This window comes from Hemicordylus capensis, chromosome 1, assembly GCF_027244095.1.
Source record: "Hemicordylus capensis ecotype Gifberg chromosome 1, rHemCap1.1.pri, whole genome shotgun sequence".
Lineage (NCBI taxonomy): Eukaryota > Metazoa > Chordata > Lepidosauria > Squamata > Cordylidae > Hemicordylus > Hemicordylus capensis.
In genome coordinates this window covers 215,936,845-215,958,561 of record NC_069657.1, presented here as the reverse complement: position 1 = coordinate 215,958,561, position 21,717 = coordinate 215,936,845, and the positions used below count along the sequence as shown (strand labels likewise).

The following is a 21,717-nucleotide window of genomic DNA, read 5'->3' as shown; positions in this document are numbered from 1 at the left end:
GCAGAGGGAGGGGTAAGTGCATCCTCCCCCACCCTTAAAGTAAACCCCCCCCACCCGCCTCCAAACCAGTGGAACCGTCAGCCCTTCAGACTGGTTCAGAGGCCCAAAAAGGGCCTCCGAACTGGTTCCGTGCACATCCTCACCTCCAGAATCTTTACCCCGCTCTTATGGCCATGGGCTTCATGTTGAATAAGGCCGCCTACTTACAGGTGCCAATTCAACATAGCTGATTTCAGTGTGTATGAATGAACCTTGAGATTTGCTCATGTACATTCAGTGATGTTAGCGGAGAGGGCCTAGGAAGAATCTTTTGTACATGTACAAATTAGTCTCTCAATTCATACCTGTGCAGACAAATGTGTGTTTGTGTATGGTGAGTGCATTATGTTCTGCAGAACACAGTACTGATCCCACATGCAAGGAAATGGCTAAGGATCACATCTTTGATAAGACAGGTTCCTGCCGGGAAAATGTGCTGTATCTTATTAGCAATCCTGACAACTGAGTAAACAAAGAGGAATGAGACACCCTTTCATGTGACATTTGCCAATTGTATTCAATGTGGGGAGTATCACTTGACAAGCTGACGCTTCTTTGTTCAACAAGTCCGTCTACAGAACATGCAGAATTGTAGCCAACGGCTGCAGCAGGCATTTGTTGTGTTACTGTGGCTTTGGATAATAGATCTATTTTCACTTTGCTTGTTGCCTGCAGGGCTTTGGCGCATCAAAGCTTAGCTCCTTGTCGCTTGGCCAAGGCCAGGGTCCCATTGCCATGCGCATGATAGAGAAAGCAGTGAAGGAAGGCAGTTGGGTGGTTCTGCAGAATTGTCATCTAGCAACATCATGGATGCCAATACTGGAAAAAGTCTGTGAGGTAAATCCTGTCAAAAGTACAACTACCAATGAGTACCTTTCAGTGCTAATAGGATGCTAGGCACAGCACCTTACATGAAAGAAATATAATGCCTACTTACATGTAGGGGTGTGCACAAAACCGGGTTGCCTGGTTTGGTTCGAGTTCAGACTGGTCTCAAACTGGACAGGGTATGTTCAGTTTTGTGCACCTCGAACCCCGGCCCCAATTTGGTTTGGTTTCAGGTTGGGGAGTGGGGGGGTTAGTGAGTTAAAAATTTTATTTTTATTTTTTCTCAGAAATAGAACTCACTGCCACCACTCGGGGCTTCTCCGAGACTGCAAAGGGATCTCTAGAAGTTCCTCTTCCCCCACACCAGCCTCCATTATTTGCCAAATCTCCCAGTTTGGGTGGTCTTCAGCCTGCTCCAGGCCTCACTCTTGTGGAGGTGGCCATTTTGGAGGCCGTGGCGCATGCCCAATGGGACTCTGTGTGGCCTGGTCATGACCGATGCGGGGAGGGGAGAAACCACCCCACATGGCCTCGGAGAAGCCCCTGGCGAGTTCTATTTCTGGAATAAATAAATAAATAAATAAATAAATAAATTTTAAACCTGTGAGCCCACTGAACAGTCCGGGGGGTTCGCCTCAACATCGAACCAAACTGAGGCAGGGTGGTGGTGGTTCAGTTCAATATCGAGCCATCAAACCAAACCCTTTCAATTTCGAACAGGTGCATTTCCAAACCTGCTCACACATCCCTAACTTACAAAATTAGGATAGACAGGACAAAGGTAAAAGATAAAGTTTGGGTGAAAATAGGGAAGGGCAGCATAGAGAGAAATTGTGGCAGTCAGTTCAAGGGAGGTAAGGTATGGTGGTTCAAGGGATCATTATGAGCAATGAGTGGGTTTTGAGAGTGATGGCATGGCATGCTGGATGAAGGACACCAGCAAGGTAAAATACTTAAAGGCAGGGATGTGAAGATGAGAATAAGCTGTTAACAAGTGAGTTTGCAGAGAGCAAAGAGAAGAGGAAGAGATAATATAGTTAGGGGTAGACGTGTACAAAATAGCACAGATCATAACCATTTGGGTTTCCTTTGGCTCTTGGATGCAATAATTCAGCTCACCTGCTTGCAGTGAGATACTTGACAACTGGATTGTGCTTAGGCTGATCACCGTGCCAATCCAGCTAGATCCACAAGAACAGTTGCAGTAATGCCACAGCACTATCCTGGTCCATACTGTCTCCCGAAGTATTTTTCCTCCCATTTCCAGTTTGGAGCAACTGTCTGGAAAATCATCCTCAGGCGATATTGTAATGTTGCTCCAGTGCTGCAGTTCTAAGCATACTTACAGGAAGTAAGTCCCATTGAACTCAGCACACCTTACTTTTGAGTAAACATGCTTCGGCTCAGGCTGCAGATCATATCTCTCTCCAAGACCAAATTTGGCTGTATCCCCGGGAAGCCTTTGCTTACCATTCTGAATCAGTTTTCGAATCAAATGTTTGTTCATCACCTGAGACTTTGCTGCATGTCCTTCTGCCTTTGGAGATTTATTTGATAAATGCAGGTGACAGGGCCTTTTTGGTCACAGCCCCCAGGATGAGGAACCCCCTGCCCTTGGGGCCCTTTTGGCTTTCTCACTTACAGATTTTCAACATTGGTTAAGACATTTTCGTTCCACCTGGTGTTTGAGCTGGTTTTTCCCTTCCCTTGTTGAGTTTTGATCCTACTGTTTGCATTGTCCTTTTAATTGAACATTTATATTGTTTTAAAGTATTATTGACCCTGTGATTTTACTGTATTGTGTTGATTTTGATTTCTTTTCATGAGCTGCCTTTTGGAGGCCAAAATGCAGGGTACAAATCTTTACAAACATAAGATAAATACAATGTCAACTACTTAAACAATTTTGTGATGAACTTTTTGAAAGGTGTGTTACTCAGAAATGTCCAAAATTGTGTTTGCCACCCAAACGTTCACTTATATGGCAATCCAGCAATCTGTGTGCTCTTTTGGACACAGTTCATTCATTTCAATTGAAGCAATTAATTCATGTTGGCAAATGAACACACACAACTGACTGGTTTCCTTTATTGGAATGAATTAGGCCGCCATATCAGATCACAAAAGTTCAGTGTGCACCTGCACTGCCTGTGCCTGGAACCTGTGGCCCGGCTTGGAGAACCATTCATTTTAAAAGATCCTAAGTGCGCTGACATTAAATCAATTTTAGAGTGAAAAGAGTTTGGCAAAAAGAGAGGTCCTTCTATCATGAAGTCTCACGCTGGCCATTTAGAAAAATCACTCCAGAATGAAGGCATATTTTAAAGATATGCTTGCTTTAGCTAAAAAGCTTGATATCAAATTTTGGCTGGCAGTTAGATGGAATTGTTATATGGAATATTATTCTCTTCTAGGAACTAAATCCAGACACAACACATCCTGATTTCCGCCTGTGGCTCACGAGCTACCCATCTCCCAATTTTCCTGTCTCCGTGCTCCAGAATGGCGTGAAAATGACAAACGAGGCACCGAAAGGTTTACGGGCAAATGTAATCCGTTCATATCTGATGGATCCCATCTCTGACCCTGAGTTTTTTAACAGCTGCAAAAGGCCTGTTAGTACTCCTTTATTAGCTTTGTTCCCTTCTTCCTGTAAAGCAGACCCTGGTGATTATATTTTGTGTTTGCTAGTTTAAAACCTGCCAAATGAAATAGCCCTTCTTCTCAGCACTAAAGCCGGCGTTGATTACTGGCTCCTGGGATGCAGTAATAGCGGATTTTATTAAAATTTTATTTTTATTTTATCGCCAAGCTTCATTCCTTCTCTGCGGAGCTTTGGTGGTGTGCCATTAATAATACAGCTTCCCACTTAAAAAGTCAGGAGGAAGTAGTTTCCTGACACAAATCTGCAAGGCAGGGGAGAAATTCTTGTTGCAGAAGAATAGCTGAGCCCTGCACTGTTGAGAATCAAATCTTTAATCGAAAGCATTAAAATGCGAGCTTCATGTATCGGGGAGAGCTCAAGTGGCCATGTGGGTTGATGGATGGCACTCATAAACACCTTCTTTAGAATAACTGCTCTGACTGGGGAGCCACCTGCTGTTTTCATAATTAGGTTTTAGAGACGAAACATGCTTGACCCAAGATAGTTTCCATGATAGGTGTCGTAATTAAGAACCGGAGATTGTTGTGCTTAAACTGAGACTGTGATCCTTTTCTGCTTTTCTGGCAATTAAAAAAAGAACAACAAACCACCTCAAACTTTTTTAAAAGAACAAAAATGGAACAGTGCTTTTTAGCAGGGAGAGGAAAGAGGCCCGAGAGGAGAAAACAAGGCTTTTGGATGTCAAGTTGGAGGTACATTGATCGTGGCCCAGGAAGCACACAGAAAACAATTGGCCAAATGTAAATAACCTCAGGAGATGTTTCTTTCATGGCATGGATGCTGTTGCAGCAGGGTCAGCCATTAAGGGCTTAAAAGGTCAAACCCAGCATCTTGAATGGTGCCTGGGAAAATATGGATAGCCAGTGGAGCTGGAGCAGGAGCAGCGCGAGATGGGACGAGTACCTGGCCCTTGCCAGAATCCTTGCATTCTGCACCAGCTGTGATTTCCTGTTCCATTTCTGTTATCGTCATTATAGCCCCCCTCTAACGGACTAGTAAGTAAGGCCTGTTGTTGACCATTTTGCGTTCATGACATTGCTAAGGAAGTTCAAGAAATGAAATCCAGAAAGGCTGCTAGTGTTGTGGGGGTAATGTTCACAGAAATGTTCATTGTGATATTGGAGTGCTTGACCTACCCCTACCCCTACCCCCATCCCACCCCCATCCCCAAATGGAGTTAGGTGTCAAGTTTAAATAAACCCTCTCCCCGCTTCTCAGCTGATGTGCAGGGAGGTTTAAAGAAGCTTGGAACAGCCTGTGCCTCTGACACTGCTTCTTTCATTCTCTCCATGCACCAGCTGAGAAGCAGGGAGAGTGACTACTTAAACTGTATACCAATTTAGTTGTGGGGATAGAAAACTGTAAACCAACAACCCCCACCTCCACTGTCAGTAACTAAATTTCTCTACAGGGAGGTCGCTTGTGAATGGGCCAAATCACTGAGGGCCACTTGAATACGTCATAGAATTTTTTATTAATGTGCTTGCAAAAGGGAAGTAAAAACGGTCTGAAATTTGAGGGCTTTCAACTGTAAACATTATTCATTTTATTGAATTGCCATATATGGTAAATTTGAACAATAGTAAAATTTGTTGAGAACAATAACAGTTAATTATTATAGTAAGAATTTCTCCTAAAATATATATTAAAAAATATTTAAACCTTTCCCCCAGCATATTCCAATGTTAAAAGTAGCATGTTCCACTAATTTTAGTGGGAGGATTGTTCATGCAAAATTTGGTATCTGTAGGTAACTGGGAAATATGACTTTATTTCGCACCAACCAATTCTTCAAAATATATAACAGATGGTGCCGGTAAGATACCAGGCTAGACAACATGAGTGTGCCAGTTGAAAATGATGAAATGGGGGTTTGCTTCCTTGTGTTACACAAGGATGTGCATGAAGTACATCTTCTAGAAGCTAGAGAGACCTGGGAAAATCCACTGTGATGAACTTACTTAGGTTACCTATGGCAGACCTGCAAGATTTGGCAAATGTGTTGACCCACAAAGTCAAATGCGTTGTACTGTGAACTGCCAAATACACAGACCACTCTGGGCAAGTTAGCGTTGCCAGAACCTAAGGAGTATACTCGTGGGTCAAATGGGCCGTAACCCAAAATTTGGCTTAAAATTAGCCAACCACACAATCTACTGCAAGTTAGTAAACCAGTAACATGTTGATAAAATATCAGGACGCAAGAGTGTATGCTCTCAGCAGACATAATGTCTGAACCTGCTGAAGTCTAGCTCCTACACCGTGTTACCAACATTCAATCCCACATGTACATTTGAAGTTGGGTGGAGAATGTCGGTAACGCATCATGGAACCAGGCTTGGATTAGGGATGTGCAGACAGGTTCGGGGGGTTTGAGGTTTGTGGTTTTGGTTTGGGGGTTCGATGGTTCAACCCCCCGGATGAAACACCATCCGGCTCGATAACCCCCAGAACCAAAACCACTCGGATGGTTCGGGGGTGGGGAGGTCACGAATTTTAAATACTTTAAAAAAAATTACCACCTTTGAAATGATCGTTGAGGCGGTGTGTGTGGGGGTTCATGGAGGTTCCCCCTCCTCCTGCCGACCTTAAAATGCACCTCTCGAGCCTTTTCGGCTCGTTCAGGCCTTGCTAAAAATGGCACGGCAGCCAAAATGGCATCTGTCACACATGCGCAAAAGGCCTCTGCGAGGCCTGGCATGACCCATGGCCTTGCAGAGGCCATTTATGCATGCATGGTGGCTGCCAAAACAAAAATGGCCACCGCACATGCGCAAATGGCCTCTGCGAGGCCGTAGGTCAAGCCAGGCCTCACAGAGGCCTTTTGCGCATGCGTGGCAGCCGCCATTTTGGCCACTGTGCCATTTTTAGAAGGCCCAAACAGGCCAAAAAGCATGCCTAAAAGGCTTGAGGGGTGCACTTTGAAGGCCGGCGGGGGGAGAGGGAACCTCCGTGCACCCCCCGCCACATCGACGAGCATTTTAAAGGTAATAATTTTTGTTTTAAGTATTAAAAATTTGCGAAACCCTCCCCCAGACCGGACCAGACTGTGCGGGGGGGGCGGGTTCGAGGGGTGCTGGACCAAACTGGTGCGGTTCTGTTCGAGGCCAGTCCAGCCTCTAACCAAACCGGGCCAGACTTGCTTAGATGGGTTCAGACGCCATGCTGGGAGTGTGGACTCTTGTGATAAGACATTTTACCAATGTTACCAACTTGCCGCAGGTCACACAAAACTGTCCCGTCTCCCCTCTGTTCAAGCTCTAGGCAGACAGCGAAGCCTGAAGGTATCCTGAGCCCTTGTTGGGCCAGCATATACGGGTAGTGGCCTGTATTTGGCTTTGTTGGGGTCAAAGGACGTGCAATAAACTACAGCTGACAATAGCATGCCTTTTTTTTTTTTAAACTTGGGTCTGTCTGTCTCGTATATGGGGGTCAATTTTTGGAGCAAAGGGAGCATGAAAGTAGTGTTAAATCCTACCCCTTGCTGGTGGTTTACCACCTCAGTGTCACTTTCCCGCTAGCTGGGCTCTCATATTGAAAATCCTGGGAACATCCTGGGGGGCAGAGGCTATGGGGAAGGTTAGTGGCAGGGGTGGTTCCATCCCCCTCATTCACAGCAAAGAAAGCCCCCTTTGTCTTAAAATATGACAAAGCTTTATATGTGCTTAGAACAGACCTGGTTTAAAGACAGGTTTGTTGCCCAAGAATGGGTTGGAGGTGCATGATGGTGAAACTGCTGGTGAAACCAAGTAGTTTCATCCATTCTTGGAAACCCCAGATGGGATGGTTCTGAGCTCCTAGGAGGAAGAGCGGGGTCTCAGAGCATAAATAGAATACAGATGCACTGAAGATACCATGGTGGTATAACTGGACATCAGGAGGAGGGAGAGAAAGGTGTCCATGCAGGGGACATTTGTCTTCATGTTTTCTTTTCTGTTTGTTTTTTAAAGGCTGAATTCAAAAAGTTGCTGTATGGCCTCTGTTTCTTCCATGCTCTGGTCCAAGAGAGACGAAAATTTGGACCACTGGGTTGGAATATACCTTATGAATTCAATGAGACAGATCTGCGGATCAGTGTGCAGCAGCTGAATATGTTCCTGAATCAATACGAGGTACTGCAAAGATCTAGGGAAAGGACCACCGATCTTGTTGTTGTTGCCGCCCATATGCACAAGTCTGGAGCTTTCTTTCTTTTTTTAAAAAAAGATAAACTCTAAGAAGAATTGGCTTTATCCAGACCCCATTGAACCAAGTGGCTACCACTTCTTATCTGTCTATCATATTTCTGTACTGCCTGACATGTGAATCCTTAGGCAGGAAACATAAATTAAAATTCAATTAAAACAGGATAAAAGGGTTAGGATATAAAATCAATTAAAATTGATCTTAATTGTGCTATTAAGAGTGGAGGGCTGGCCTTACCCTGCAGAAGGGTCAAGTAAGTTGCTTTAGGCAGCAAATTTGGGGGAAGCCAGAACTTTGGAGCCATCCTTCCGCTCACTTACCTCTGTTGCCATTGGCAGCACCACAGAGCTACCAGCACGATTCTAGCCAGCTCAGCTCTATGAGCAGCAGCACGAACGACTCTAGCCCAACTCTATGGACAGAAATGCCTCCTTTCCCCCCTGCCCCCTTTTCAGTTTCCTCTTCCTTCTCAGGGGCTCTTACTCCATGTCAGGTGCCACAGCATTCTTACTACCAACCCAGCAGCAAAGAACACAGGCAGTGTGTCAGCAACAGCCAGGCTAGGTTCCCCTCTAACTTGGCGAAGAGGCACCTTTTAATGTGGTGATTCTCTTTATTTAGCAGGGGGAGAGTAACTGGCCCTATCCACCCCCAGCACAGTACTTCCAGTGACTGTTGCTGGTGTCTATCTCATGTTTCTTTTTAGATTGTGAGCCCTTTGCGGACAGGGTTCCATCTTATTTTTTTGTTATTTCTCTGTGTAAACCGCCCTGAGCCTTTTTTGGAAGAGGGGTATAGAAATTGAATGAATGAATGAATGAATGAATGAATGAATGAATGAATAGGTGGTGGGAGAGGAGTGTGCACGTGTGTGGGGGAAGGTGGGTGGTATTTGGCATCCTACTAAGTTGGGCCAGCCCCACAGAGCTACTAAGATTTATTTGTCAGGCATGGCTGAGAGCCATTGTAGTATAGCAGTTAGACTGAAAGCTTACTGGATGATCTTAGCTAGTCACTGCCTCCCTCTTTGGGGGAACAGCAGGATCAAAATAAGATATAATTCTCAAAGAGCTTGATGAGGCTTAGAATGATTTTTTAAAACATGTTTTTAAGTAGAGAGAGCTCAAATTCTTGTTAACTTTATTTCCTAGGCCAGAGGTGGGCAACCCTGGCACTCTTGCTGTTGTTGCACACCCATCACCCCTGCCACAATAAATTATTGCAGGGGGTGACAGACGTTGTAGTGCAACAGCTAGCGGGTTAAGGCAAGCATTAATGACTAGTGTAGCCAAGTTGACCGGGCAATGGGAACTCATAGAGGGGTTTGTTATGTTTCAGGAACTACCATTTGATGCTATCCGCTACATGACTGGAGAATGTAATTATGGAGGCAGGGTTACCGATGACTGGGACCGACGCACACTGCGTAGCATTTTGAACAAATTCTACAATCCAATCATTGTTAAAGATCCAGACTACAAGTTTGATTCCAGTGGCCTTTATTTTGCCCCTCCTGAAGGAGAGGTAAGCATTTTGCCATCTGTTGGGCAAATGAGCTGCAAATTTACAATAATAGTCCGTGAGTGCTGTGTGTCTTAAATGTTTACAGCTGTAAGAAATAATTTTACAGCACTTTAGGATGTTTAAGCCACTTCACTTTTATTAGCTTGTCTAATAAACACTATCGTGTTCCACCACTTACTGCAAATTTAGCAGAAGGTGGTCTATCAGCCAAAGAGTCACAGACAACAGTAGGCCAGTTCCATCCATCTATTAGAAAATGGAAACTAATCTTTTCAAGAAATCCATGGAACACTTAGTTAGCTAATCTCCACCCTCAGAAGCAATATACCTTTCAATGCCCAGTTCTGAGCAGATACAATGGAAAAAATGTTACAATAATCCTGCAATGTACAGGTGAAACTCGGAAAATTAGAATATCGTGCAAAAGTCCATTAATTTCAGTAATGCAAATTAAAAGGTGAAACTGATATATGAGACAGACGCATTACATGCAAAGCGAGATAAGTCAAGCCTTAATTTGTTATAATTGTGATGATCATGGCGTACAGCTCATGAAAACCCCAAATCCACAATCTCAGAAAATTAGAATATTACATGGAACCAAGAAGACAAGGATTGAAGAATAGAACAATATCGGACCTCTGAAAAGTATAAGCATGCATATGTATTCAGTACTTGGTTTGGGCCCCTTTTGCAGCAATTACTGCCTCAATGCGGCGTGGCATGGATGCTATCAGCCTGTGGCACTGATGAGGTGTTATGGAAGACCAGGATGCTTCATTAGCGGCCTTCAGCTCTTCTGCATTGTTTGGTCTCATGTCTCTCATCCTTCTCTTGGCAATGCCCCATAGATTCTCTATGGGGTCAGGTCAGGCGAGTTTGCTGGCCAATCAAGCACAGTACACTGTATACTTTTCAGAGGTCCGATATTGTTCTATTCTTCAATCCTTGTCTTCTTGGTTCCATGTAATATTCTAATTTTCTGAGATTGTGGATTTGGGGTTTTCATGAGCTGTACGCCATGATCATCACAATTATAACAAATTAAGGCTTGACTTATCTCGCTTTGCATGTAATGCGTCTGTCTCATATATCAGTTTCACCTTTTAATTTGCATTACTGAAATTAATGGACTTTTGCACGATATTCTAATTTTCCGAGTTTCACCTGTACACTGTTCTCAAAAGCTTGTAAATGGGTGCTCAGAGTAAATTAAAATGAAAAATGTCACTGGAACCCGGGGGTGGGGGAAGAAAAACACTCTACTTCTTATTAGTACAGTAATTTTTGTAATAGGCCTGCATTGCTGAACAGTTCATCATTCATATCGAAAACCTACTTCATATATTTTTCCTTTGAGAAGGTTAGCAAGTAAGAATATATAAATGGATTTCAGAGGGGCTAGTGACAGCTGCATTGCAGATAGCTGTCAACACCAACATACACGAGCAACTAGGTACTTTCTCCACACAGATACCAGATGCTAAGTTGACACTAGTTTAATAAAATTGCGGCATATCTAATCACTCTAGGTGGTGTCTATCACTTTCTTTCCCTGCTGTCTACAAAGTACTACATTTAAAAAGCTGCCAATGGGGGTACGCTCTCTGAGTGCAGCGTACTTTTATCTTAAGCAGGCCCTTAGAGTGACGAGGTACAAAGAGATACCTTTCCTTGCCGGTGTCTGTAGATAGCACAGAAAGAAAGACAGGAATTTTATTATGTTGTGAAAGCTGTCAATAGAAGCCATAACTGAGTGTACACACAAAGTACATTTCTCTTTTTAAAACCACAGGCTCTTGTCCCTCTTTCTTGCTGTACTGTCTACAGTGGAGGTGGAGTGTGGGTGGGAATCCTGGCATTTGAAGAAGGAAAAAGAGACAGATCTCATGCCCTGTGGGATATTGTGGATGATGTCAGAGTTGTATGAGCACAGTATTTGGGGTTATTCCCCCCATTCTTTAAATCTTATTCTCCCCCACCCACCCCCATTGTTTCTCTTTCCTGTGTTCTTAAAAGTATCTTTCATTCGCCACCCCCTCCATTTTAAGCAGGGATATTCCCATTTCTTATCCCCACAACCCCTTCCCCCTCCTTTTAAAAAAGGTACCCTGATCAATAAGAAGCTGTCGCCGAAGCAGACAAGGCTTCAGAACATTCACATCATCCTTTCATATTAGAACATTTGTGTCAGATGGAAGAAGAAGGCTCATGGTTTCAGCCAATATTGATTGTGCACTCCTTCCTGAAGCAGAAAATGTACAGAATCAAGCCATTTAGAGTTTTTTCTAATTACCATGGGTCTTTTTCAGCATCTAAGCTACATTGAATACACAAAGACCCTTCCTCTGAACCCTGCCCCAGAGATCTTTGGGATGAATGCCAATGCCGATATCACCAAGGACCAATCTGAAACACAACTGCTGTTTGATAATATTCTTCTAACACAAGTATGTCAATTTTCACATTAGAAGCATTATAGTTACTGCCTACTTAGCTCCTACTGCTAGTGGCTTTATTACTGATCAAGGTTCTTGTATAAGACTCTAAATACAGAGAATCTGCTCTTTTCTTAACAGGACTGTTATTGCAATATTTATGAATGTGCTGGCACTTTGATATGAAACACCATAGTTAACTTTTATAGGAGCAATTTCTAAAGGGTTCACAGAAACACTAAATCAAGGAAGCAGAGAGCTTAGCTTAGTTGAAAATTCTTAAGTTTTCTAGTACGGATTGTGTTCCAGAATCTAAACTCTCCTTTCCTGTTAAAGAACGTATCAAGTTTCTTAATGCCTTAGAAAACAATTGTAGCATACAGACCCTGCATGCTTGAGCAAGGTGTACTAGTGCATGATAAGCATTATCAGATCAACTTAACAGGAGTACATTCTTGCCAGATGACCATGTAAGCAAGTTCTGAATCTAAGCCAGGGACCAGCAGTGTGTTTAGAAGTGTGGCCCCCACCAACAATACCTTCTTCCTGTGTAGCCCCAGGTGAGCTTGTAAGCAGGGGGTAATCTCAGGCCAAGCGCCATGTCTCCATAAGGCTCTGCTCTTTGAGAAGGAAAGGGAAGTCTCCTAAACATAAGCACCACAGTTAGCGCAGAGGACCTCCAGGCAGCTTTGCATCCTCATTCTACAGGATGTCCCTTCGCTTTACCCAGTGAGCACAGTCCAGCAAGTTACTTGACCAAGTCCCATTGAAAGCATTGGAACATGCACTGCAGACTTAAGCATGTTTATTCAAATCTCACTGGGCTAAACGGATCTTTGGAAGTTGCTTAGGATTTCAGCCTTCGGCACAATGAACTCTGGAATCAATGGAATTCAGGCACAACTCTCTTGCTGGATTGCGTTCACCACCTGAAGCACAACTTGCCCACTGTGTATTGTGCTGCTTTCAAAACCCGAGCGAGGCAGGGCTGGAGCAAGGCAGTAGAGAAGGGGCACAACGAATGGCAGAAGGCTGCCCTGTACAGATTAAGCCCAGCACTGTCCACTGCCAGTATGCTAAGGAATGCCAACAATGGATCCAGGCCCATCTGGAATTAGCAGCTTTTTCTGTATACTAAGAGCACAATCCTGTGTACTGAACTCAGTGGCTCAGGTATTGTGCAGCCTTCTAACGTGTTTTAAGTAAGATGCCCAGACGCTGCTGCATTCTACTCAAAAGCATGCTGCTGCTGCTTGTTAATATGGGGAGCCTTCATGGCCCCTAAGCACAGCAACATTGCGACAGTGACAGGCCGTCCGTGATTCCCAATAGGAGCACCATGACACTGTGCTTAGAAACCACAGAGGCTCTGTGCGTTTCCAAGCAATGGCGGTGTGCTTTTTGAGTAGAATGCAGCAGCATGTGGGCATCTTGCTTAGAATGATGGTAGACTCTGGGGTATGTAAACCAGTGTTACTTATTTTTGTAGTTAATATGCCAAAGATTGGCTACACATTAACTTACTCCAAATAAGAACACTTTTTATCCCGTTTGTAAAGCCCTAATGAAATGCAAAATTTGTTTCAATTAGGCTTTACAACTTTTTTAATCACTTTTTTTTTTTTAAGTCTCGTGCATCAGGTGCAGGTGCAAAATCATCTGATGAAATTGTTCGTGAGGTTGCAAGTGACATCCAAAGTAAACTTCCTGCTGACTTTCACATTGAAGCAGCAATGAGGAGATACCCAACGACCTATACCCAGAGCATGAACACTGTGCTGGTTCAAGAGATGGGGCGATTTAACAAGTTACTGCAAACAATCCGGGACTCCTGTGTCAACATTCAGAAAGCAATCAAGGTGAGGTGTGAATTCTGGAGGGCAGGTGAAGTTGAAGCAGGCTGGTCAAAGTACCTGTCTGCTTCCATTATCTTTAAGCATGCCTTTTAGACCTTGCAGAATTGTACTTTTAAGTCTGTAGTGTCATCATCATTCCTGAATGTTGCTCTTTGCTGCTACTTGTGAGCATCAGTTCCTAAGCAATGTAGTATATGGCAAAGTATGTCACTGCTTATAAACAAATGAGAGAATGAAGAGCCTGTCTTGTCCTTGAAAGTGCCAGAGGCATGTGTATGTTCAGCGTAGTAGGCCAAGCCTATGGCCCACTTGGCAACAAGAAGACTGGCGAGGTTCAGCTGGATGGGCTCTTGCACGAATGCAATGTGGCTGCTGCAGGACCATAGTGGTCCAGCCGCTAGGACAGAGCTGTGAACCAGGAAGCCCCTGCCATGAACTGAGGCCTTGGGTGACCCCAAAAAGGGAACCTCACAAGGTGACGAAGAGCAAGTGGTATTGCTTTTCAAAGTGATGTAATATAGGACAATGTAATACAACTTCGTTAGCCACCCCATAACAAATTGTTCTCTGGGCAACTCACAATAGTAAAACACATCCACTAAAAAGACAAAATAAGAAAATACTTGAAATTGTGTGTAATTAGAACTTCATTACACTATTTCTCCAGTGCATTGTAAGGCTTATTTGGTGGTGCCATTTCCCTCTCTTGTAGCCACAGTTCTCTCAGCCTTCTCTCTCCCCCTGCACTTGCAAGATAGGAGAAACCTTACAGGGTTGGCTGAGTAAGATCATATTTGAAACACTTTTTTTTAAAGGTTACTGTAATGCAATCTTAAATTATTCTTCCACATTGAATCATAGTGTAGCTGCACTGGTCACAAGTCCTTACACAGCACAGATGTGGGTGGGGAGGAATACAGTAGAGGTTCATTCATTCATTCAATTTCTATACCGCCCTTCCAAAAATGGCTGGTTAGCTAAGAGCAGGATGAAGGGCCCACACCCAGTGAAATTCCCATTACGCAGCAACAGAGAATCAGTTGTACAAGCACTGGGGTTTTTCATGCAAGATAGTGAGTGCTTCCCACTAATGCGAGTGGCTGCACCTGAAACAGGGGCTATACTTAGTGAAATAAGCAGCTTGATGAGGGTTGGTACACTGCATGAAGATGACAAGGATCCACTAGTGTGTATGTGTGTGTTCCCTTTCTCACATCTCAACCAGGGTCTGGTAGTGATGTCTGCAGAACTAGAAGAAGTGGTGAATAGCATTTTGAAGGGCAAAATTCCAGGGATGTGGATGAACAAGTCTTACCCCAGCCTCAAGCCACTTGGCAGCTACGTGAATGACTTTCTTTCCAGACTGAAGTTTTTACAGGTGAGCACATCAACTGTGCACAACAGCTTGGCCTGATGTGTCTTGATCCCAGGTGACAACTGCACTAAAGTAGCTGGGCACGTGTGTGCTGTGTGTCATGAATGCCCAAAGCATGAATGCAGCTTGTTCATACATGTGTGCAGTAGTTTGTCATCACTGCACATGATGTAACCCCCTTAAGTTTTGCTGTCCATTAACATTTCTGCAGGACAGAAAGCCAGCCATGGGGAGAGAAGGAATTGGGGTGGGGGGGAGAGAGAGGAAATAGAGAATATTTCAGGGACTAAGAGCAAGGGCTGACGTTTCTGATTACGATAGGAACAGGCTCAAAACAAAATATGTAAAACTGAGCACAGAAGACCCAACTTAACAAGGTGCTTGGTAGTGCTGCTGAAATGTTTTGAGAAAAGGGATGCATAGCAGCTGCAACTTTGAGACGTGGATGGTGTCAAATTCTGGAACATTCTGTGGCTCAGACAGACTACGTTGCCTCTGAAAAGGCATCATGGGATCTTCAGGATTCCATTGGCTGGAGCAGTAATTTGATGTTTACAAGTTTGCGGCTGGGAGCCAGAGGGTCTCTTATGCAGACGAAAGGCACTGCCCCTTGTATATGGTGGACATCCCTCAAATAGTGTTCCAGGAGGATCTCAAAACAAGGGGTGTAGCAGGAAGCTCTGTTTAAGTGGAGCTCTCTGGATGCAGTCATGTAAGGAATTAGTGCCACAGTGGTCCAAGCTAAATCCCACATCCTTTCTTGTTGCTGCAGTCCTGGTACGAGAATGGAAACCCACCAATGTTTTGGCTTTCTGGCTTCTTCTTCACTCAAGCCTTCTTAACGGGTGCCCAGCAGAATTACGCCAGGAAATATACCATCCCAATAGACCTGCTAGGATTTGATTATGAAGTACTGGAGGATAAGGAATACAAACATGCTCCTGAAGATGGTGAATACAATCACATTTCCACCAACTATGCTAGACATTTTTTATTTTTTTTATTTGTAGGCCATTCCCTTAGCCACCCAGCTGCAATATGAGGATAATACTCACTTGTTTACAGGATTGTTATGAGGATTACACTGTCCAGTATGCCACATAGGTTCCATGCAGGCACTTTTGGTCTCCTGTATTAATTGGATTTATGCTTGGAAAACTAACCATGAGAAAATGCACATGCATGTATAGCAACCAAGTAATGCAACTGTTAGAGACCTTTGGTATGACATACTGTTGCCTCGTAGTAAAAATGGCTGCTTCACACATTTACTTGTATAATACACACTTTCAGGTAGGAAACTACATGACAAGTTATAATGTGCAACTGATGTACCCACATGTACACTGCTGCATAGCATGCAAGTGCATGCCCTGCAGAAAGTTGCAGTGAACCATTGCTTCCATTCACCTGTACAGAGATTACACAAAGCTGTTTCTTCTTGCAATTGGACAGCTTAACTGCACAAAAGTAATAATCCATTGAGGGATGGAGTTGATGCACATGGTTTCTATGCTAACTTGCCTACTCCCCCCCCCCCCCGCCCTTAAATATAGGAGTCTACATTCATGGGTTGTTCCTGGATGGAGCTCGCTGGAACAGGAAGACCAAGAAGCTTGGGGAATCCTATCCCAAAATCCTTTATGATAATATGCCAGTGGTTAGTATTTATCATGTAACAAGAATTTAAATGTAAAGTCTCATAGCTGAATTGAAGCAGAAATGATGGGAGTAAGTCCCATTGAACTTCTGTCCTCTGAATAAGTTTGCATGGGATTGGACTGCTAGAGGCAGATTCATATATGCAGGTGCACCACCCGATTATTCTATATTACTTGCCATCCTGAAGTTGAATATTAACCCATTCATTTCCACTGAAATGACTCCTGCTTTAGTTGTCAAAAGCCCTGTGTGCAGTACTAGATGCTGTTATGGAAGGTTCACAGCATCATTAATGTTAAACTTGAGTAATTTACATGCACATGTGAGCTTACCCATTCTGAAGTGCAATCCTATGCACAGTTAGGGTAAGGCCAGCTGAACTACTGTGCCAGCCAAAAGTGCGGCAGATATTTCATCTCTGCCCAAGTTTGGACAGAGCTACAAAGCCGACCTACAGAACACAGCTAAGTACTGTTTCCCTTGAGGGCAGATTTGTCACCAGGAAAGAGGTGGTGTGGCAAGGGGTATAAGGGCCTAGATTGTTCTGTCAGCACTGTCAAAGTAATTTATAATCCATGCACTGTCTTGATAAAAAGATGTTTTGAAATATGCTGAACATTCGTTTCTGCTACCCGTGTCACAGATGTGGTTAAAGCCTTGCCGAAGATCAGACATTCCTGACAGACCTAGTTACTTGGCTCCAGTCTACAAGACAAGTGAGAGAAGAGGAACTCTGTCCACGACAGGCCATTCAACCAATTTCGTGATTGCAATGATTCTTCCTTCCGATCAACCTGAGCAACACTGGATTGGACGAGGGCTGGCCCTTTTGTGTCAGCTTAACTCTTAACCCCAGATACAGAGAGAGACTGACTTAAGATTCCAGCACTTTCAAATACTACTTTTGGAAAAGTCCAAGTGTTTGGAAGCTTTTACAGATTTGATTTATATAAGTTTGTAAAAAAAATTGTTTGAAGATAGAATGGAAATTTTTCAAAAAGGCTTCATAAAACACCAGCTGCTGTATTTGCTTATTCAGTCATTTTATTTTTCTTACATTCCTTACCAATAAGGAACATACATAAAATGAACACAACACTGTTGACAATGAACAAAAACAGCATGTCATCATTTCCAGCTTTATATGTTTGTTTGTTTAAAAAAAATTGATTTTGTTATAACAAAACCCCCAAAAAGAAGCTGATATCTCAAATATCTTTCAGGACCATAATCACATTGTTTCAACCATAAGAAGAATTCACACTGCATCCTAGGATACTACAGCATTTTTTAAGCATAATAATCACAGCTGATTGAGTGCAGTGTGACTGACACCAAAATTCTCATGGGATGTCACACAGTGACAGCATTGTAAGATACAAACAACATTTATGCCCTCCAACAAGTACACATTAAATGAGACTGGACTCCAGCAGAACGGAATGATGAAGCCAGGTAGAAATGTAGCAGAATCCCAATTGTACCAAATGTGACTTAAAACCTTGCATTTAAAAATGTCCAGGAAATTCAATACTTGAGGAAATAGGAGAAGCCATGGCTGCTGTATTGCTCTTCAAAGTGTAACACACACACACACACACACACACACACACACACACACACGCATTCTGAAGTAAAATACAAATCCTAGCACTTCTCAACATGACCTGTGCGTTTTAATTCTCTCTTTCAAATATCTATTACCGAAAGCTAATTTTCATTTCTTTAGATAGGCAACATTACACTATAGCACATGCCAGCAAAATGAAAGAGGTACTACCTGAAGTAGAGAAAGCTTTATTCATAATTACAAAAATAAACCTTAAACACCAGTCCCCCTGCCCCACTTTCCCGACTAAAATCTCACTTCAGTGATACAAGGACCCCGCAGTCTAGTTGGCAGATTTATGCCACATGAAGTCAGAAACCTCAAACCAGAGGAAGTACACTCCACTGCATCCAAGTGGGACTTCAGTATGACATCCTCTGGGTTGGAGTCCAACCTTCAGTTGCTCCACTCTTCAGTGGGGTGGGGGAAGAAGGACAAGACCAAGTAGGTGGAATACATGTATGTGTACATCTGTATGAGTCCCAGAGATCCAGTAAGTTCTCTGTGTTAATGGACTGCAGGAGTCAAAACTCCATTTGGAAATGTCAAGTTGTCAAACTCTACTCACAATACTATGCTACCTAACACAAGCTGTCTGGTTTACCTTTGAAGCAGCAAATGGTGGTCATATAAGAAGGAATGACGAGAAAGATTCAACAGGAGCATAGAGAGGTTCGTTTCAACTTCGTGAGAAAGCTGCCTAAGGCCGCCATTCATCTTTAGGAGCTCCTCTAGCATGAGCCAAGCCAAGCTGTGCATACTCCGCACACAACTTAACTTGCACAAAGAGGTATGAATGGAGACAGACCAGTGTGCAGGAAACACACTAATTACCGTGCTTAGGACCATTAGATTATACCGTTATCACCACCACCACCACCACCACCACCACATCCGTCTGGAAGATGAACAGGGCTTGCACTTCTCATGAACACACAATATCAGAGCACAGAGGCCAATCCGTACCTGGCAATAGAAGCTGCTTGGCACTAACAATTAAAGCTGATTCCTGCAGGTTAAGGCTTTTGGCTGAGCCTATCCTCCCAATCCACATGCACCACTAATCAACAACAGCTGCTTTATTCTAGTCTAAGGGCCTGCTCCTACATGACCTCAGCAGTGTGGCTCCTCCCACTGTAGAGAGAAACCCAGGACCCCCTCTCCAGTCACATGGGTGGAGTCAGCAGTGGAGCAGCAGCAGCAGCAGCAAGCCAGCTCCCAGGAAGCCCCCCTGCTGGCTCCTCCTCTGTGACGACCTTGGAGATCCTTTCCAGGGCCCGCACTATATCTGCTCCCACACTGCAGGGGTAACACAGGAACAAGGCCCCCCCAAGTACCTAAAAGATACATATTAAAAACAAAGCACAGCAAAAGCTGGACGTGGGCTGCATCTAGTGCACTCCTCATTCTCAGCAGTGGCAGGTGCTCTGAGCTCAGGTGGCAAGGCATTCAAGTAATACATTCAGAACTGTTCTTGGGAGTTATGTAAACAGTCACCAGGACTGCCTCTGAGGGGCACTGCTGTGATCCAAGGGTCAGTGCTTCTCAGCCTGGATTTTTGAAGGTTAGAACGTGAGAAGTTTGGCTGTCACAACCAAAGAATTCCAATGCAGGCGCTTCATTAGAGGAGCAAAGCAACAAACTCAAAGCACAAACTGCTCAGTAGTTTCGGTTTCAAGTAGCATCTGCTACATATTATGCTACTGCAGCAAAAGGACCCGAGGGTCCACACACCCACTATTAATAGCAATAACTATGGCAATATTAACTATGGCATTAACTATGCGACATTTTGCTAACAACGGCTACGAGCTAACATCAAATACCTAACACTTGTCAACCTACCCCCATAAATGGAACCTAGGCCTCCAAGGCCCCATAGAGAACTTTGCAGCCTGCTTCCTTGGGCTTCGAAAGGACAAAATACAGCATGACACGAACCAACATACAGGGAAAGCCTTTGGATGTGCAGTCCTTCCGCCCAAAAGAGCATCACACTGCACAGCTGGTGGGGGTGGGAGGGGGTGTCTAGCAGAGGCTGCAGGCAAGGACTGCTGGAGACCCTGAACTGGCCAGCGACTCTGGCAAGGACTGAGCCAAGGGGGAGGACGCTGGAATCGCAAGCAGACAAAACAGAAGAATCCATGGTTTTGCTTTGGTCACCAACCGTGCAGTCCAGTGCAAAACAGCTGATCGAAGATTACTGGGAAGCAAGGCCCAGAGCAAACGCCAAGGTCACGGGCAAGTGTGCGCTGCTCATCCTGCCCTAAGGCCATCTATGAACAACATGCTTGGAACACTTAACTTAAAAATAAAGAGGAGGGAGGGGGAAAGAAAAAACCCCACCCCCCCACCCAGAGTGCTCCCCAGTCATGCAGCGTCAATTCTTGTACGTTCTGTAGGGGTGGAGGGGAAACCAGCTCGGAGCACAAGGCTGGAACAAGGGCCACAGACAGTTCATCTCTTCTGCAGAAGACGACTGCACGGTATGTCGCTTTTGTACTGGCACTGGGCAGAGGGGTGCACTTCACCATTTGCTCAAGTAGAACATGAGAGGCTTTTTTCAGCAAGGGTCTGACTCCTGCTGCACACTGCCATGGCAAACTGGAACACAATGCATTTGCTAGCCGCTTCTGGGACTTCCATGTTCACGGGTCCCACGTCCACCATTGTACAGTTTAAGATCTAGAGCTCACCTTTGGGAAGCGGCACCACATCCAATCAGGCCTCGTGTTTTGTTTTAGCTAGAAAGCAGGAGCTTGTTTATGCGGACACCAGAATACTGTACTTGCAAGCAGCAGAAGCCACTGCTTTGCCTGGGAACAAGTGTGCATACAGTACAACAGTGCAGACCGAAAGCCATCCAGTAATGTTGTTGCAGCCACAGTTAAGTACTGGAAATGGTCAAAACTGGATGTCCAACACTATTTTGTCTTCATAAAGGGCAATCACCAACATAATGGCAAATCCCAGGAGAAGCCCTAAATTCTGGAGAATGAACTGCCCAACAGGACAGTAGCCATGCTCCTCATTGTCACCGTCCCCATGAAGCATTTCTGGAAGCTGAAAGGAGTTTTAAAAAAAGAAAAAAAGGATGAAGAACATTTTACCAGCTATTCAGTTCACACTAGGTTTCGAGAAAGCCATCGGCACTCTAGGGCCCCAAATATGGCTCTCAGTCAAGTGCTTGCTTAGAGCTACAGTTCAGAAACATCCAAGAGGGTTTACATGTGTATTCGTTCATATTATGTACAGAACAGTGAAAGGTAAAAGTCCGGCAGCATAAATCAAAATGGTTGGAGCATTCAACCCCCTACAAGCTTTCTCTAGAAATCTGCTGCATGTTCTTTCTTTACTGGGCAGGGAGAGAGCAACTGGCCCTTTCCATCCCCAGCACAACATCCCTCCAGTGGCTGTTGCTGGTGTCGATCTTAAATTCCTTTTTTAGAGTGCAAGTCCTTTGGGGAGAGGGAGCCATTTTATTTACTTACACCTACGTAAACCTCTTTGGAAACTTTTGGTGAACAGCGGTCTAT

The 21,717-nt window shown here is 44.1% G+C and overlaps 2 protein-coding genes across 11 annotated transcripts in view; one reads left to right on the top strand and one right to left on the bottom strand.

Annotated features, from left to right (window-relative positions):
- The window catches only part of DNAH7 (dynein axonemal heavy chain 7), a 249,486-nt gene extending 231,888 nt beyond the window's left edge, over positions 1-17,598 (top strand). For 5 of the 7 annotated variants that reach the window (XM_053276777.1, XM_053276818.1, XM_053276788.1 and 2 more), the window contains 10 exons: positions 715-876; positions 3,282-3,482; positions 7,483-7,644; positions 9,056-9,241; positions 11,554-11,691; positions 13,308-13,538; positions 14,761-14,913; positions 15,683-15,860; positions 16,467-16,570; positions 17,216-17,598. In XM_053276777.1, coding sequence (XP_053132752.1) covers positions 715-876; positions 3,282-3,482; positions 7,483-7,644; positions 9,056-9,241; positions 11,554-11,691; positions 13,308-13,538; positions 14,761-14,913; positions 15,683-15,860; positions 16,467-16,570; positions 17,216-17,422 — 1,722 coding nt within the window. In that variant the 3' untranslated portion in view covers positions 17,423-17,598. The remainder of the gene's footprint in view (positions 1-714; positions 877-3,281; positions 3,483-7,482; positions 7,645-9,055; positions 9,242-11,553; positions 11,692-13,307; positions 13,539-14,760; positions 14,914-15,682; positions 15,861-16,466; positions 16,571-17,215) is intronic. The other 2 variants (XM_053276796.1, XM_053276816.1) reach the window with 2 other exon arrangements.
- Positions 1-21,717, bottom strand: part of SLC39A10 (solute carrier family 39 member 10) — a 97,473-nt gene that overhangs the window by 12,166 nt on the left and 63,590 nt on the right. Inside the window, exon 10 of one of the 4 annotated variants that reach the window (XM_053276848.1) lies at positions 17,595-21,244. The exons of the other annotated variants lie outside the window; for them this stretch is intronic. Coding sequence (XP_053132823.1) covers positions 21,086-21,244 — 159 coding nt within the window. The 3' untranslated portion in view covers positions 17,595-21,085. Of the gene's footprint in view, positions 1-17,594; positions 21,245-21,717 lie in introns of those variants that run through there. 4 annotated transcript variants of the gene reach the window in all.